General features: G+C 38.3%; 1 protein-coding gene across 3 annotated transcripts in view; it reads right to left on the bottom strand.

Moving 5' to 3' along the window:
- Arap2 (ArfGAP with RhoGAP domain, ankyrin repeat and PH domain 2) overlaps positions 1–14,788 on the bottom strand; it is a 174,029-nt gene that overhangs the window by 108,007 nt on the left and 51,234 nt on the right. For all 3 annotated transcript variants that reach the window (XM_041671300.1, XM_041671298.1, XM_041671299.1), the window contains exons 7-8: positions 14,716–14,785; positions 4,722–4,842 (exon numbers count right to left, since the gene is read on the bottom strand). In XM_041671300.1, the coding sequence (XP_041527234.1) occupies positions 4,722–4,842; positions 14,716–14,785 (191 nt within the window). The remainder of the gene's footprint in view (positions 1–4,721; positions 4,843–14,715; positions 14,786–14,788) is intronic.

The raw sequence follows: 14,788 nt of genomic DNA, 5'->3' as shown, positions 1-14,788 counted from the left end.
GCTTCCAGTGAAAAAGCTAAAAGGATACTCAGATATTTTTAATAGAATGATCACATTAGTGTAACTTTTGCTAAAAATGTTGCCATAACTTTCTGCAATATCATAAGCTATTGCTAGTCCTCTTTTACTGTCTCTAATTTAAGAATAAAACTTTATCATATGTATATATGTGTAGAAAAGAATGTAGTATATATGTTACTTGATACTGTACACAGATTCAGAAATCCCCTGGGTATAAGGGGTCTATACCTCTAGTGACTATATCAATGGTAGCAGTTTATTAAGCACCATTTTTTTCTGGAACATTCCCTCTTATGGCTTCTCTCCATGGATGATAATCCAAGTTGGGGAAAAAATTATAGGTCAGAAGAACAAAAAAAAAGTGGTTTTGCTATAATGTAGACAAAATAGCAATCTCTTCAATAAATCTTAAATTAATTTTTGTGGTTTTGAAAAACACCAAAGATTCAGAAATGTTCAAATTGTCAACACAAACATCATATTCTTTGAGTTCAAAATTTAGCGTAGGTGATTCATTAGTTACAAAGGATAGCAGAGAATGTGACACAGGGCAAGCAAAACCACCATAAACATAATCACCAACTGTAACTCAACCTTCACTGTGAGGTTTGTTTTGTGTGTCTGCCTCTGTCTCTGTCTCTTTCTCTCTCTAGACAAATCCTTCACTCTGTAGCCTAGGCTGACCTCTGACTTATAGAAGTCACCTGCTTCTGCCTCCTGAGTGCTAGAATTTTAAACACCCATCAAACTCAGCCAGGAACTTTACCTTTAATATGATCTGACCTAAAGAAAGACCCTTCAGTGTAACCAGCCATCAATGTGAGAGCCAGAAGTGTTGTCAAACTGATAATCCACTACCTGTACGAATATTAGCTGCTATGCTACGGGCTTACTCTGAGTATAAGGAGCAGGACCATTCTCTCACAGAGATTAAACTCCACTGAAAGGAAAAAGGCCATAAAAGCACAGACATTTACTAGAGTACACTACACAGTGACAAGTGAATTGCAACAGCATAAAGCAGAGGATGAGGGGCCAGAGAAGAGTTACTTTACATAGGCTACTAGAAAAAGCCTCAGAAAAGGGACTGGTCAACAAAGCCTAAAGAAAAAAAGTAATGGAGCAAGCAGGAAGGTGGCTAGAACATTGCAGGATATGAATGCTGTAGCCCCAAAGAAACTGAGACTTGTAGATTCAGTCCAAGAGTCCCTTGTTGTTAAAATGTAGCAAAGGAGGGAAGAGGCATGGAAGGAAGGAATGAAAGAAGACCAATACCAGATCAAGAGTCAAAAGGGCTTTCGTACATCATACACCCTATAGAAAAGAAGACAACGGGATTTTAGGAATGAGATTATATGATCAGACTTCCATACTGAATGGTTTTTCTGACAGCAGGACTGAAGACATACTCATAGTGAATCAGTAAAGTGACTAATCAAGATGAAAGTGATTGCTTTGAACTAACAATCCACTTAATCCCACTGTGGGGATTAAGAACCAGTCAGCATCTAGTCTTAATTTCAAAGTCAAAGTGACAAAGTGACAGAATTCGGGAACTGATTAGATGATATATAATAAAGAAAGGAAACAGTATCAGCTCATGACTTGAGCACATGAGTCTTTAATCCAGTGTTATTTTCTTGTAAATACCAAGTCAACTAAAATAATCTGAGTCCTGTGTCCTAAGTGTCCAATGGCTTCAGCAACCTGAGCCTACCTTCAACCTGTGAGAGTTAACCAAAGGCAACAGCCATAGTCTATAATTTTGGGAGTCACCGTCCTGCAGTACAATTTCCATAGCACCTCACCGTCCTGCAGTACAATTTCCATAGCACCATAAAATACTATGCAAGCTGCCAAGGGAGGAAAGCAACTACTAATTCTACTAAGATGTGACATCTATGAACCACAACAATGATAAAAGTGGTAAAATATCCATAAAGATACAGCAAACGGCAGTCACATGTTGACGGTGACCAATGGCAGTCTAATCAGACTTAATGTCCACTCACAGGTGGGACTAATGCTTGTTATTAGAAAGGTAGTCAGCTTTCTGGGGCTAGTGAGGTCAGGGGTCTTAGATTCTACTACAGTCACTTAGTTAGAACGACATGATTCCTCACTATACACTAAATTTTATCCTTATACTCATCCATAAGTGTAGTTACCACCCTTCATCAAAGCAGCTCTTCTGTACAGTAAATGGAGACCAGACTATTACAAAATCCTCATCCAGGCTCAATGGATCAATGGGTGATGAAAAGTACACCTATAATAGATACATCTACATAACAGCCTGCATCTATCTATGCGGTAGGTAACATGGTGAATGACGGGGTAGGGAAGATTTTTAAGAGCCATAATACCCGAAGTCTGTTGCTCTGATGCTGGCTCTCCTAGGATTGTCTGCATAAAGAAGATCTGAACAATAGCACCACCAATAGATATGTTATATGGAAAGGTGAAAATTCTCACAGGCCCACACCCCTGACTGATGAGAAACAATGTTAGCTTCTTCCAAGGATGAGCATTCTAACTGGCTAATCCAATTTAAAGTTGCTATCCCTAAAACCATATACACATAAACAATAGGTTGTATTTATATATTTTTGAGGGTGTGTGTGTGTGTCTAACAATAATATTTGGGGAAGAATAAGATATCAAGGGGATAACATGAAAGGAGTTTGAGAGTGAGCATTTGGGAGGGTCTAGAAAGAAGAAATAGAGGGAGAAAGTGTTGTGATAAAATTAAGTTAAAATGTATTTAAAAATTAATAAATATGTATATATCTAGCAACAGAAATATGAACTATTTTCTATATTGGTCATACGCAGCATCTACATAGATTTGTTATACAGTATGGATCTATCCACTAAGCCCTGCTCTTTGGTGTTTTTTTATGCTATTTGGGAAGGCCTAGTGTGGTGTTTTTTATGCTATTTGGGAAGGCCTAGTGTGGTGTTTTTTATGCTATTTGGGAAGGCCTAGTGTGGTGTTTTTTATGCTATTTGGGAAGGCCTAGTGTGGTGTTTTTGTTTTCAGCAGCAACATAAGCTTCTAGTTTGATTTCATAAATCATCAGTAATCAAAGTCTGAAAAACACTGCTCGCTGACAGGTAGCTGGGTATACTCACTCATGATTACCTTCAGTAATAATGAGAACTTCCTTGAATACATATTTATTGAACACTCTTTATGCCACGGCTAGCACATGCTCCGGGAGCAGAGCCGTTTAAAGGGCAAGGGTGCCGCAGTACTGAGCATTACCGTAGCTTCTACCCGCAGGTAGCCGTCCCTGTCTATACAGTAGAACTACAGTCATGCAAACTGTTGTTACAATGCCGAATCTGGCAAAATGCCTGGTATATACAGAGTATTACGTATGCTCTATGTGCAATTATTATTGAAATAGGGCACACTTAGTAAACACTTCTTTAAAAAATCAGGTCAATTATAAATCTATCCCAACATGTTCCTAGAGTAAATTTCCTATTATTTAACTAAGTATCGGGCCTTCCCTGTATAATCTTAACCTATCGAAGGTTATAGCCATGGCACATCATGAAAATCAAACAGAGCACAACACTCGCAATTTCTCTGACCTCTCCCCTCTGTACTATCAAATTCAGAGAATACTCTACTGTACACTGTGAGACCCAATACAGAAAGAATAGAAACATTTCTATTTTGTGTTCACATTTATGCCTCTGTGTGTTTGTGTGTGTGTGTGTGTGCGTGTGTGCGTGCGTGTGCGTGCATGTGCGTGCATGTGCACAAAAGTGCCTGCTCACAAATACAGGTACTTAGGAGTGGAAGTGCATGTGTTTTGTTGGTATGGTAGTCTGAAGGCACCGTGCAGGAATCAATTCTCTCCTTCCACGGTGTGGCTCCCAGGGATAAACTCGTGTTATCTCACTCAGCAGCAAGCATCTTTCTCTGCTGCACCGGCTCTCTGCCCCACCTGTCACCTTTCCACCGGGAGTCCTACTGAAAAGAAGATTCCCACGAAAAGAACTCAATGAATACAGCCACTACAAAGTCTATAACCTAAAGATTACCACACCAGTTCATTTAGCTAAGAACCTCCTTGTGTAAAGTTCCCTAAAATCAACTTAGTTATGATTAGGACCTTTGCTTTTAAGCATTAAATACCTATTTTGCATTATCAAAATTACACATTAAAATGATCTCTGTGAGAGAATATGGTATCCAGTTTTCATTGTTTTGTATATACAGCTTAAAGAAATATCCCATAGTTAATAGTTCCTGAAAAAAAAAAAAGAAAATAGATCCTTATATGTAATAGCAACCACACAAGGAATTAACTTGTTAATTTACTTAGGCTTTAATACTGTATATTCAAAAACCTTTTTTTAAATGTAAATTATTTGCAAGCAATAGAGTTAAAAGTGGCCTTATATTTTTCTTTACCTGATTTATTAACATGATTTGTAAGAAATGAAGGGCTCTAGGTATGTTGATAGCAATAACGTAATTATCTTAGAAACAGGTAGGACAGTGCATGCCTGAGTTCTCAGGACTTAGGGAAGTAAGGTCAGAGGATTCGGAGTTCAAGGCCCACGCCTCCTGTGGACTGAACAGTGAGTTCTGGGCCACACAGAGTTAGTTACACAGCCTGATTCTAAGAAGAAAGAGGAGGAAGGAGAGGAAGGGAGCAGGAAATGGAAAATAATCTTACCTTCTTTTTCTACTCGAAAAACAAAAGTTCTTTGTGTTGTAACAATTTCAAATTTGTTGTCTCCTTGAGCCCGTACTGTGGATATTGCAGTGAGGGGAATTATTCCTTTTGAGTACATCTCCTGTATTAGTTAGAGAAAAAAGATGAAGAGAGATGAACATGAAATTCTGAAGATCTTAAAGAATGGCTCAGGATTCACAATTGTTTTTCTTTCATGATTACTATAGGAAATTTTGAAAAGATAAACAAATACACTGATTTTCAATGCTGCAGAAGAAAACTGTGAAGTGTTCTACGCTTTCAAGAGAAATGACCTTTTCAATTTTCTAGTCGCCTGGATTTAAAAGGCAGAGCACCGAATAAAAATAACACTAAGAGACCAACAATATCCACTTCTTAAACCCAGAATCACAGGCTCTGACTTGGTAGGCTCACAATGATTCCACGGTGTCTGCAGGCATCTGCTGGTCAGAACAGGAACTGTCACAGAACCATCTCAAAATACAGCTGCAGTACAGAGAGAACAAAACATACCAAAGGGAGCCTGTAGATTTATTAATTAACCTCATTTTCAATGGTCTGATGATGTGAACTTTGATCTCATACTGAGTTGCATATTTTTTTGTCATTCTCTAATGACAAATGCCAGGCATGGGCATTCATAACTTTAATTCCCAAATCTGGAAGGTTGAGATGGGAGGTTTAAGGCTAGCCTGAACTGGGAAAGACCATGTCCCTGAAAACCAGCAGCAGATGAGGAAAGGTGCATCTGAGGCTGGCAGTCGGCATGCACGCACAGATTTTAATTTTGCTTTCAAGGATCAAGACTCTAAGCACTTTCTCTCAATCTTCATTCTGCATAGAACTATTTGGTAGGATGATGTCAAAGATTTACTGAGAGTAAAAGAATGAAATACTTGTGCTTTGTTGTCAGAAAGAAACTTTAGACTCATTATACACTTAAAAACCCGGTAATTTAAGGTCAGAAGTGAATTCAAACTTCAGAACACACAAGTAAGATGATGCAGTCCTTAAAGTGTTGAGAAATAATTTTAATTTTTTATTTAAAAGATTTTTTTCCATTTTACAGAGCAATCATAGTGTCCCCTCCCTTCCCTACTCCTGCTTCCTCACCTCACCTTTCCCCCACTCAACCCCTCATCCACTCCCCAAAAATCGTAAGTTCTCACATGGGAAGCCTACATAGTCTGGCAAGTTGAGGCAGGACAAAGCCTCTCCATCCTATATCACTAATGAACAAGGTATTCCATCATAGGGAATGGGCTCCAAAAATCTAGTTCATATGCTGGAAATAAATCCTGGTCCCACTGCCAGTGGCCCAACAGACTGCTCATCCCACAGAACTGTCACCCACATTCAGAGGGCCTAATTCGGTCCCATGCCGATTCCTTAGCTATCAGTCTAGAGTCAGTGAGCTCCAATTAGCTGGATCAGCTGTCTCTGTGCATTTCCCCATCATGATCTTAACCCCTTTGCTTATATAAACTCCCCCCTCCCCCCTCTCTTCGACTGGACTCCTGGAACTCTGTCAGTACTTAGCTGTGAATTCCTGGGTCTGGAGAAGCATTTTATAAACATGGTGAAATTTGATCCTGACTTTTAGAAAACTTAACTTTCACCAAATTGCTAAGTGGAAACACAAAATTCTGATCAGACAGAATAAAATAACAAAGGTGAGATCATGAGAAGTAGAAACCCCCCAACACACATCAAAAAAAAAAAAGGAAGGAAGGAAGGAAGGAAGGAAGGAAAGAAGGAAGGAAGGAAGGGAAAAAAGTATTCAGAGTTCTCAAGAATCAAGAAATATGAGGTATAAAAACACATTCTCACATCTCAGAAGGTCTGAGTATCAGCCTTTCCACCCACCAACTCCCATCCATGCCCTTCCCAACCCCTCCTCCTCCACCTACATTCAGAAAAGCACAGGCCTCCCAAGGGCTTGAACAAAGCAGAGCAGTCAAGCTGAGGTAGGAGCAAGCTCCTCCCCCTGCATAAAGGCTGGGTTAAGTAAACCAGAATGGAGGACAGGTTCCCAAAAGCCAACTAAACATCAGGGACAGGCCCTGGTTTCACTGTTAGGAGCCTTACAAACAGACCAAGCTACACAACTGTCACACACATGCAATGAGCCTTTACTCAGCAACTGGTAGAAGCAGATGCAGAGATCCACAGCTAATCACTGGACCCAGCTCAGAGAGTCCTCCTGAAGAAAGGGAGAAAGGACTGTAGGAGCTATGCGGGTCAAGGTCATGAGAGAGGAACTCACAGAGTCGGCTGACCTGAACTCATAGGAACACATAGACTCTGACGAACAATTAGGGAGCCTACACGGAACCAACCTAGGCCCTCTGCACATATGAGACTAGAATATTTTAAAGGTTAAATCTGGCATTCAGTCCTTTTTTGATCTTTGCTTTTGGGGTACCATGAAGTAGTTTCTGCTACATATGTCTGCCACATGCTGATCTGCATTACCTTAGAATCAACGGAACCAAATACTTTGAAATCACAACCCAAAATGAATGTCATCCCATTCACGTCCAACATTTTGGCATATAAACATAAAGTCTAAGTGAACGTACTATAGAAACTCCACTTAGGTGCAGAAATTCACACCAGAAAATAACAGGTTAGGAGAAGAATATACTAAACCATCCCCTGCAGGGAGCACCCCTCCATCCCACTCAGGGAGCACCCCTCCCTCAATCTCCTTCTGTCCTTCCGGAGAGTCCCCTCTGCTTCTCCACATGCACCTTTCTACCCGGTATCGCCTTTGTTTCCATTAACAATTTCTCCTCCACCCTTCTCACCTCTCACTCCTGAACTGATGCGCTTGTCAAAATCCTATTCACACTCTGGTAAAATTCTCAATGCATACAACATACACACTGTCTTTCCCACATCATCTCATGTAGCCAACAAGGAACATGCCATTACCACATGATTTAGGAAAGGATATAGACCACCTCACACAGAGAAGAATGATATAGGTATGAATAATTTGCATTAGTATAGATTTTGCTTTATTGATAGAGATTTAAGGTCAATTTTGTTATATGTATATGTGTTTCTGATCTTGATTAAGGTATTGTGATTGTGTAGTTCATTTAAATATGTACTGTATAATTAAGAAATATAGGTTGTTAATGGATAATCATCGATAATAGTAAAGCTTGCAGTCATGTTAGTTAGATTTTCTAGATATATAGAGATATATTTTAGATAGACATTCTTCATGTTTTTCAAAGATTACAGAATAGGATATTTAATGTTTTAATAACTTAGGACTTTTCATGACATTGAGACACTCTGCTCCTGGCAGCACCAATGTACTTCAAGAGGAAGATGGGCATCAAAGAGGCACCTTATGGAGTTTGATAGCCATTTGGGCAAGAAATTGCTCTTGCCTGGACTATTGCATAAACTGGACACAGAGAACCCACAGAGAGAGGACTACTGAACTTGCCTAAGGTGAGATGATCTTTCGGGGTTCCTGATTCATGAAAGAGTCTGCGAGACATTCTGCAGGACACAACAGATAGTGACTGAACTGACTTTGAATTTTCCTGCTTTATGGAAATGTCTGCTTGATACCATGGGCCTGAAGGCTGAAGATGGATGCCCCAATGGTACAGAGGAAATTTGGGTGACTGTCCAGGCAGCGAGATGTCTCTGTCATTTCTAGAGTTTTCTTATTTCTTGTTTACTTAGGTAGTATTATATCCTTCTGGAGTCTTTGATGGAGTTGAAGAATGAATAGATAGTTATAGTTTTCCTTAGTTATGATAAAAGATAAAATAGATATAAATATTGTAACTGTAATTCTTGCTTGATAACTGTTTTGCTATATGTAACTTTGCTATGTTAAAGTTAAAGCCTTCCTTTTTTTTTTTGTTTAAACCGAAAAAGGGGAAGTGATGTGGGAGTGTCATATATCAATCTGTTGATTTCATTGGTTAAGCAATAAAGAAACTGCTAGGCGCATTTGATAGGCCCACCCTTAGGTGGGTGGAGTAAAAAGAACAGAATGCTGGGAGGAAAAGGAAGTGAGCTCAGAGTCTCCACAGCTCTCCTCTCGGGGGCAGACGCCTCAGAGAAGGACGCCATGCTCTGCTCTCCCGGGCAGACGCACGCAATGAAGCAAGCCGCCAGGTTAGACATGCTGAACCTTTCCCGGTAAGACCGGTGCTCACAGATTATTAGAGATGGGTTGATTGGGATGTGAGAATTAGCCTGTAAGGGCTAGAGCTAAAGGGCCAAGCAGTGTCTAAAAGAATACAGTGAGCACCGGTCTTACCGGGAAAGGTTCAGCATGTCTAACCTGGCAGCTTGCTTCATCGTGTGCGTCTGCCCTGGAGAGCTGAGCATGGCGTCCCTCTCTGAGGCATCTGCCCCCGAGAGAAGAGCTGTCGAGTCTCTGAGCTCACTTCCTCTTCCTCCCAGTATTCTCTTCTGTTTACTTCACCCACCTAAGGGCGGGCCTATCAAATGGGCCTAGCAGTTTCTTTTTTGTTTAATCAATGAAATCAACAGATTGATATATGACACTCCCACATCAGAAGAATATCAGAGACAAAGCACTCACAGAATAACTGAGGTGTTTTTTTTTCTCCTTGTTTTTGTTTCTTGTTTCTGTCTTCCTTAAGAGAAATCCCTTTTCACATTTCAGCTACCAACTTTCCGTGAACAAACCTAAAATTATTCTCTATGGCTTGGCATGCCCTTCCTCCGTCCTTCCTTATCTATACATTTCACTCAATGAGAACCCCCATATCTTCAGTCATCAGTAGTATATCTAATTTTGCCCAGGTTCCTCAAACATCATCAGCTGAAAAATTTTCCTGATTCCATCCTTGTCCACTGAGGTATCACTCTTCTGGATGAGATGGCTCAGAGGTTAAGAGCACTGGATAGTCATCTAGAAGGCCAGGTTCAATGACTAGCACAAGAATGGTGGCTCCCAACTGTCTGTAGCTCCAGTTACAGAGAACTTAATGCCCTCTTTTGGCTTCCATGGTCACTGCATGCAGAGATATGTATATGGACAAAACACTCATACACATATAATAAAAAATAAAGTAAAATAAAAAATGAAAATAATAAAATATCACTTTCTACTCCTTCTCTCTGAACTAGGATTGAACAGTCCTTGACCCAAGTGGATCCTTCCCAGAAATGAAACATGAATTCTCCCTAATATATAATAGTGTCAATATGCTCCTACCACTATTTCACAAATCTGAATGATCTTTGCATTTATAGTTAATCCTTCATTGTTCAGCATAGATTACAGTCTACTGAAACTTCTTTCTGCTGTGACTTTTCTCTGGGACCTTAATCCTTACTGTGTGAACATGGTCCACAAATGCAGTCAACTGGGGAGAATTTTGATTGCCCATTTATCAGCTCCATTCTCCCAGGTTCTATCACTTCTATAGTGCTGACACTCTCCAAAGCAAGCACTCCAATTTAACAGCAACTTGTATATCCGCTTTATAATAATAATACATTGGAATTTAGATAATGATCTAAAGTGTCATGAAATGTGAAAATATGATTAATGATGTCTTCCCATATAGATGTTAGATCATTCATCTATTTCCCTTACCAACTTTCTTAGAGTTATTGCTAAAGAAATATTTTGAATGATTGAATCCCATGTCCAATCAATTACAATTACCAAACTCTGACATCTATTTTTTTATATTTTTTGGAATGTATTTTTATCACTTCTACTGAACCTAAATATTACTACACAATAGTTCATAAAGCCTCATTTGTTACCACCCTTTCCAAATTTGCCTCCCCTTATTCAACTTATCTTTCTGAAACTTATCTTCTTATAGACTTCCTGAAACACTACAATCCAGCTGTCATTCAGCTGGAGAAAAATAGAGCAAAGATTTATAGAGGACAATGCTAAGATGTTTGAAATTTACACATGGTTTAAATTGTTTATTGTTTATTTACTATTATTTACTTATGTGTATGCCTTTGGGCATATGTGTGCAGGTAAGAGCAAAACTTGCTGGAGTTAATTCTATCCTTCTATTGTGTGATTTCCAGGAACTGAACTCAGGTCCTTAGACTTGGGCGCAATTATTTTACCTGGCGAGCCATCCTGCAGGTCAACATGGAGGTTTCAATGGCTAACAATAGTTTTAATAGCTAAAGAAGTTCAAACAGAAGGAAAGAAGTAATGTTTGAAAAAAAGAAAATATGGCAGAGAAATGGTACTCAAGTCCCCCAAAGGATGCCACCAAATGTTAATAGAGGTCTTTACAAAGAAATACATAATTTGATTGGTTTACCCAAGGAAACTCTAGAAATGAAAGTAAGTTAAAATGGAAATATGAGGTCAAATCATGAACATTAAATGCTTTAGAGACTGAAGAGAGAGGGAACAACTTCCCACTGCCAGGCAACCGACAGAGGTAGAAGGAGCAAGGCATCTTTATGGACCGCTGATGAGTGTACTTGTCATACAGATATCACGGCTGATGCCGGACAGTGGGGATTTTTAAATATATAAAATCATTTACACATTGTTATCTAGGCGACCTTTTCCAAACTTTAGTTTACTAAAAATTGTAATAGCTTAGAAAAACTTCCTAATGAGATAATTAACAATTTGTTCTGAGCTACCTTTAACCCATTTGTCAGTGAAGAAAATCCAAACAGTGCTAGAGTTAGAAAAAAGGAAAGAAAAAAAAAACTATATGCCTATAAATAACAACGATCTGTTTGACAGGTAATGACTTCTGGAAGAGAAATGTAGAAAACAAAGAAGTGACCAAAATATACTGTGCAAACTAAATACTGTGTTGCTGCAACCTCAGGAAGCCAGAGGTTATCTAATGATTCATTTACAATCTATTACGAGATCTCAAGGTAAAACTTGTGTGTGTGTTTTTTTTTCAACACTATAGGGTTGATTTTATATTTTTCTTGTAACAACAATATAAAGACAATACAAAGTAAAAATGGGGGAAAAAAAAGAAAAGAAAAAATCCTCAATGGATAGCAGGCTCAAAATGCCTGGTTTCCAAAGTGTGACATGTTACTTAAAGAAACTTTAAAGCATCCCTGGAGGTTGTACCACACAGATATCTAGGTCAAATCTGTCATTTATCTGCCACTTTCAGACGATGAAACAACCACAGGGCAATTTTTCCCACAGATGAGTGGGAACATGGGTGAGTTAGATTTCCTAGCAGGGGAGCAGATATCAAGGCTGTGTGGATGACACTGTTTCTGTAATAAAATGGAGACATCCTCATGGAGGTATTATTGAATGACACTGAGGAACATGGAAGAAAACCAGAAAATTGGAACCTCTGCACACCACCTCCTGATGTCCAACTGCATACAATGACTCCGATGTGCTATCCACACAACTGCTAAACTGCACAGGCAGCCATAGTACTAGCTGTGACCCCTAAGTGCCTGTCTTTTCAGAGGGGCACCAGCAAAACTGCCTGCTTTTAAGAAACAACTCTCAAATGGTAGAAGATCTTGGCAAGATGTTTCAGTCATCTGGATGCAAGTACATGAAATGTTTGCAAAGGTATTTAACTGGGATATTTTTAAAGAAGGAATCTTGGATAAATTAGTTCTAGGAAATCACATGACTATAAACTTTTAATAACAAACTTTGTGGCATGAATATCTGAAATAACAATAGGCTCATTCCACTTCAAGTGTGAGTGATGATATAGAGAAAACCAATTCAGTGGGAAGCAAAAAAGAATTTCCTTCTTAAATGAGAATAGAGAAAATCCGCCAACAAAGAAACCTGGCAAAGAGATCTTCCTCGTTCCTAAATACACTTCTTCAGTAGTTCAATAACGCCAAAGAGAAGACCCAGATGTTGAAGAGAACTGGCAATTAGTTTCTCTATTTAATTTTGGTTATGAGTCAAGTCTTTAACAGCTAAACTATTTGCTTTGTGCGGTTTTTGTTTTATTTTGGCATTTTTTCTTACTGTTTTTGTTTTGCTCTATTTTAACTTATTTTTAAAAGAGAGGGGGTGAAAATAAAGTTGGCCAGGGAGGGAGGTGTGAAGGACCTGTGAGGAGTTTGGAAAGCAGCAAATAAACATGACTCATGTACTGTATGAAAAAAAAATAATAAAAGGGAAAAACGACAACAAGAAAAAAAGATGTCTTCAAGTCTAGGGACACCGAATTCACTGTGTACATCATGGACACATGTGAAACATCAAGATGGTCAAATACACACACAACAAACTATAAATAGCTGATGCAGAACTAATGATGAAAACATCTGTGCCACCACTTTGCAAACCATGTGGATCTTTAAACCAACTTGTTACTTGATCAAGGTTAGAAATGAAACCAAACAACATGAAGCCTTCTACTGCTCTCAACATGGGTGCAAGTGTATTTGCAGCCCAGGTTATTGTCTATTAGATGTTTACTTTCTGCCTTGCAGAGACACCTCTCTTCAAGCCAAAACAATTTACAAATATTATAAAGTATAAACTTCTAATGAGAAACAATGTTAAATTGGCATGTAATAAATAAAATAGATAAAAGAATGTGGTTATATCTTTAAATTAAAACATTACAGATAAAATATTATTACGAGGAAAGGGTCTCATTTTAATAAGTTAAAACAGGGTCCATTTTATCAGTTTTACCTTTTCACTGAGAAAATTATCAAACAAAAGTGAAAAGGGTGATACAGAGGTTATCTTCTAAGTTTAACAGCTGAGCACACTGTCCCTCTGTTTCTGAGAGGGACTGATTCCAGAAACTCCTCAGACACCAAGATGCACAAATGTGCAAATCCTTAACTAAAATTGTATCATGCCTGCATATATCCTGCACTCACCCTCCTGCATTCCTAATCACTCCCAGTTATTTATAATATCTTATATATGGAAATTCTTTGTAAACTACTGTTTTACTTATTCATTTAGGGCATGATAAGAAAAGGGGATGAATTTGTTCAGTACAGACAGAACTTTTCTACGTATTTCTGATGCACAGTTGGTTCAGCCCACACCCATGCACAAGCTAGGGCATAGAAGCCTGATTGTGTACCATCTAACTGTATAATATACAGAATTTTCTATGGTTAACTACGCATGCATACGATCACATATACATATTGGCAAATATATATATATATACATATACATATATATACACACACACACACACACACACACACACGAAACTAATTTTTACTGTGTTCCGATATAATACATGATTCTCACAAATATTTGAGCCTATATTTCGTTAGAAGGCCATCCTCAAAACTTAAGAAAACGTTTCTAAAACTCTGCTATGCATTGTGACTCAATTGCACAAGGAATATTCCTTTGCTGCTTTCACCAACAAACGAGATTTTCAGTGGGCTCTTATTACACAGTCCTGTTAGCATCATCTCCCACATCTCCAACTCATAAAGCTCATTCATAAAATAACCAGAAATCACTACCTGCTTTGTGAAATAGCCAATGCTTTCTCATGTGAGCTTTTGCATATTCTTTCTGTACATAATTCTTATTCTCTACCATGTCTGCACATACAAACTTATTTTCTTCCAAACTCAAAGCCAACAGAATTTCATCCAAATACTTCTCACTCTCAGAGGATGAGACAACCCCTCCCTGTTTCTCAATTTTCTGTTTGTAATGTGATTTGTTTACATCCCTTAATTTGTAGAGGCAATTTTGTATTCACCTTTACATCACAAAAACATCTCCAATGGTTTATAGAAGATGATAAATAATAAGATAAATAACTATTAAAAGCATAAGTTAAAAAGTTGATTGCTCATGGCTATGAAAAGTTAAATTAAGAGTGATTTTTGTCATATTCCAGTTCTTTTCATGTTGATAATGTATTTCCTATTCTTTCACAAGCTGAACTATTAACTAAAGTTTCCTAAAGTGCACTTAGTATGTGTAAAATAATCTTTGAAGACTTGTAAATGTACTTACTCTTTCATTGTTGTAGTAAGAAATGCTAAAGCCATCAAATTTCACCCATCTCTTCTGAAACATGCGTTTTCTG

The sequence above is a fragment of the Microtus oregoni genome, unplaced genomic scaffold (assembly GCF_018167655.1).
Source record: "Microtus oregoni isolate MIOR12 unplaced genomic scaffold, Mior012 000021F_ref0000039, whole genome shotgun sequence".
Taxonomy (NCBI): Eukaryota; Metazoa; Chordata; class Mammalia; order Rodentia; family Cricetidae; genus Microtus; species Microtus oregoni.
Note: the sequence above shows the minus strand (reverse complement) of the source record. Positions and strands in the feature narration are given on the sequence as shown.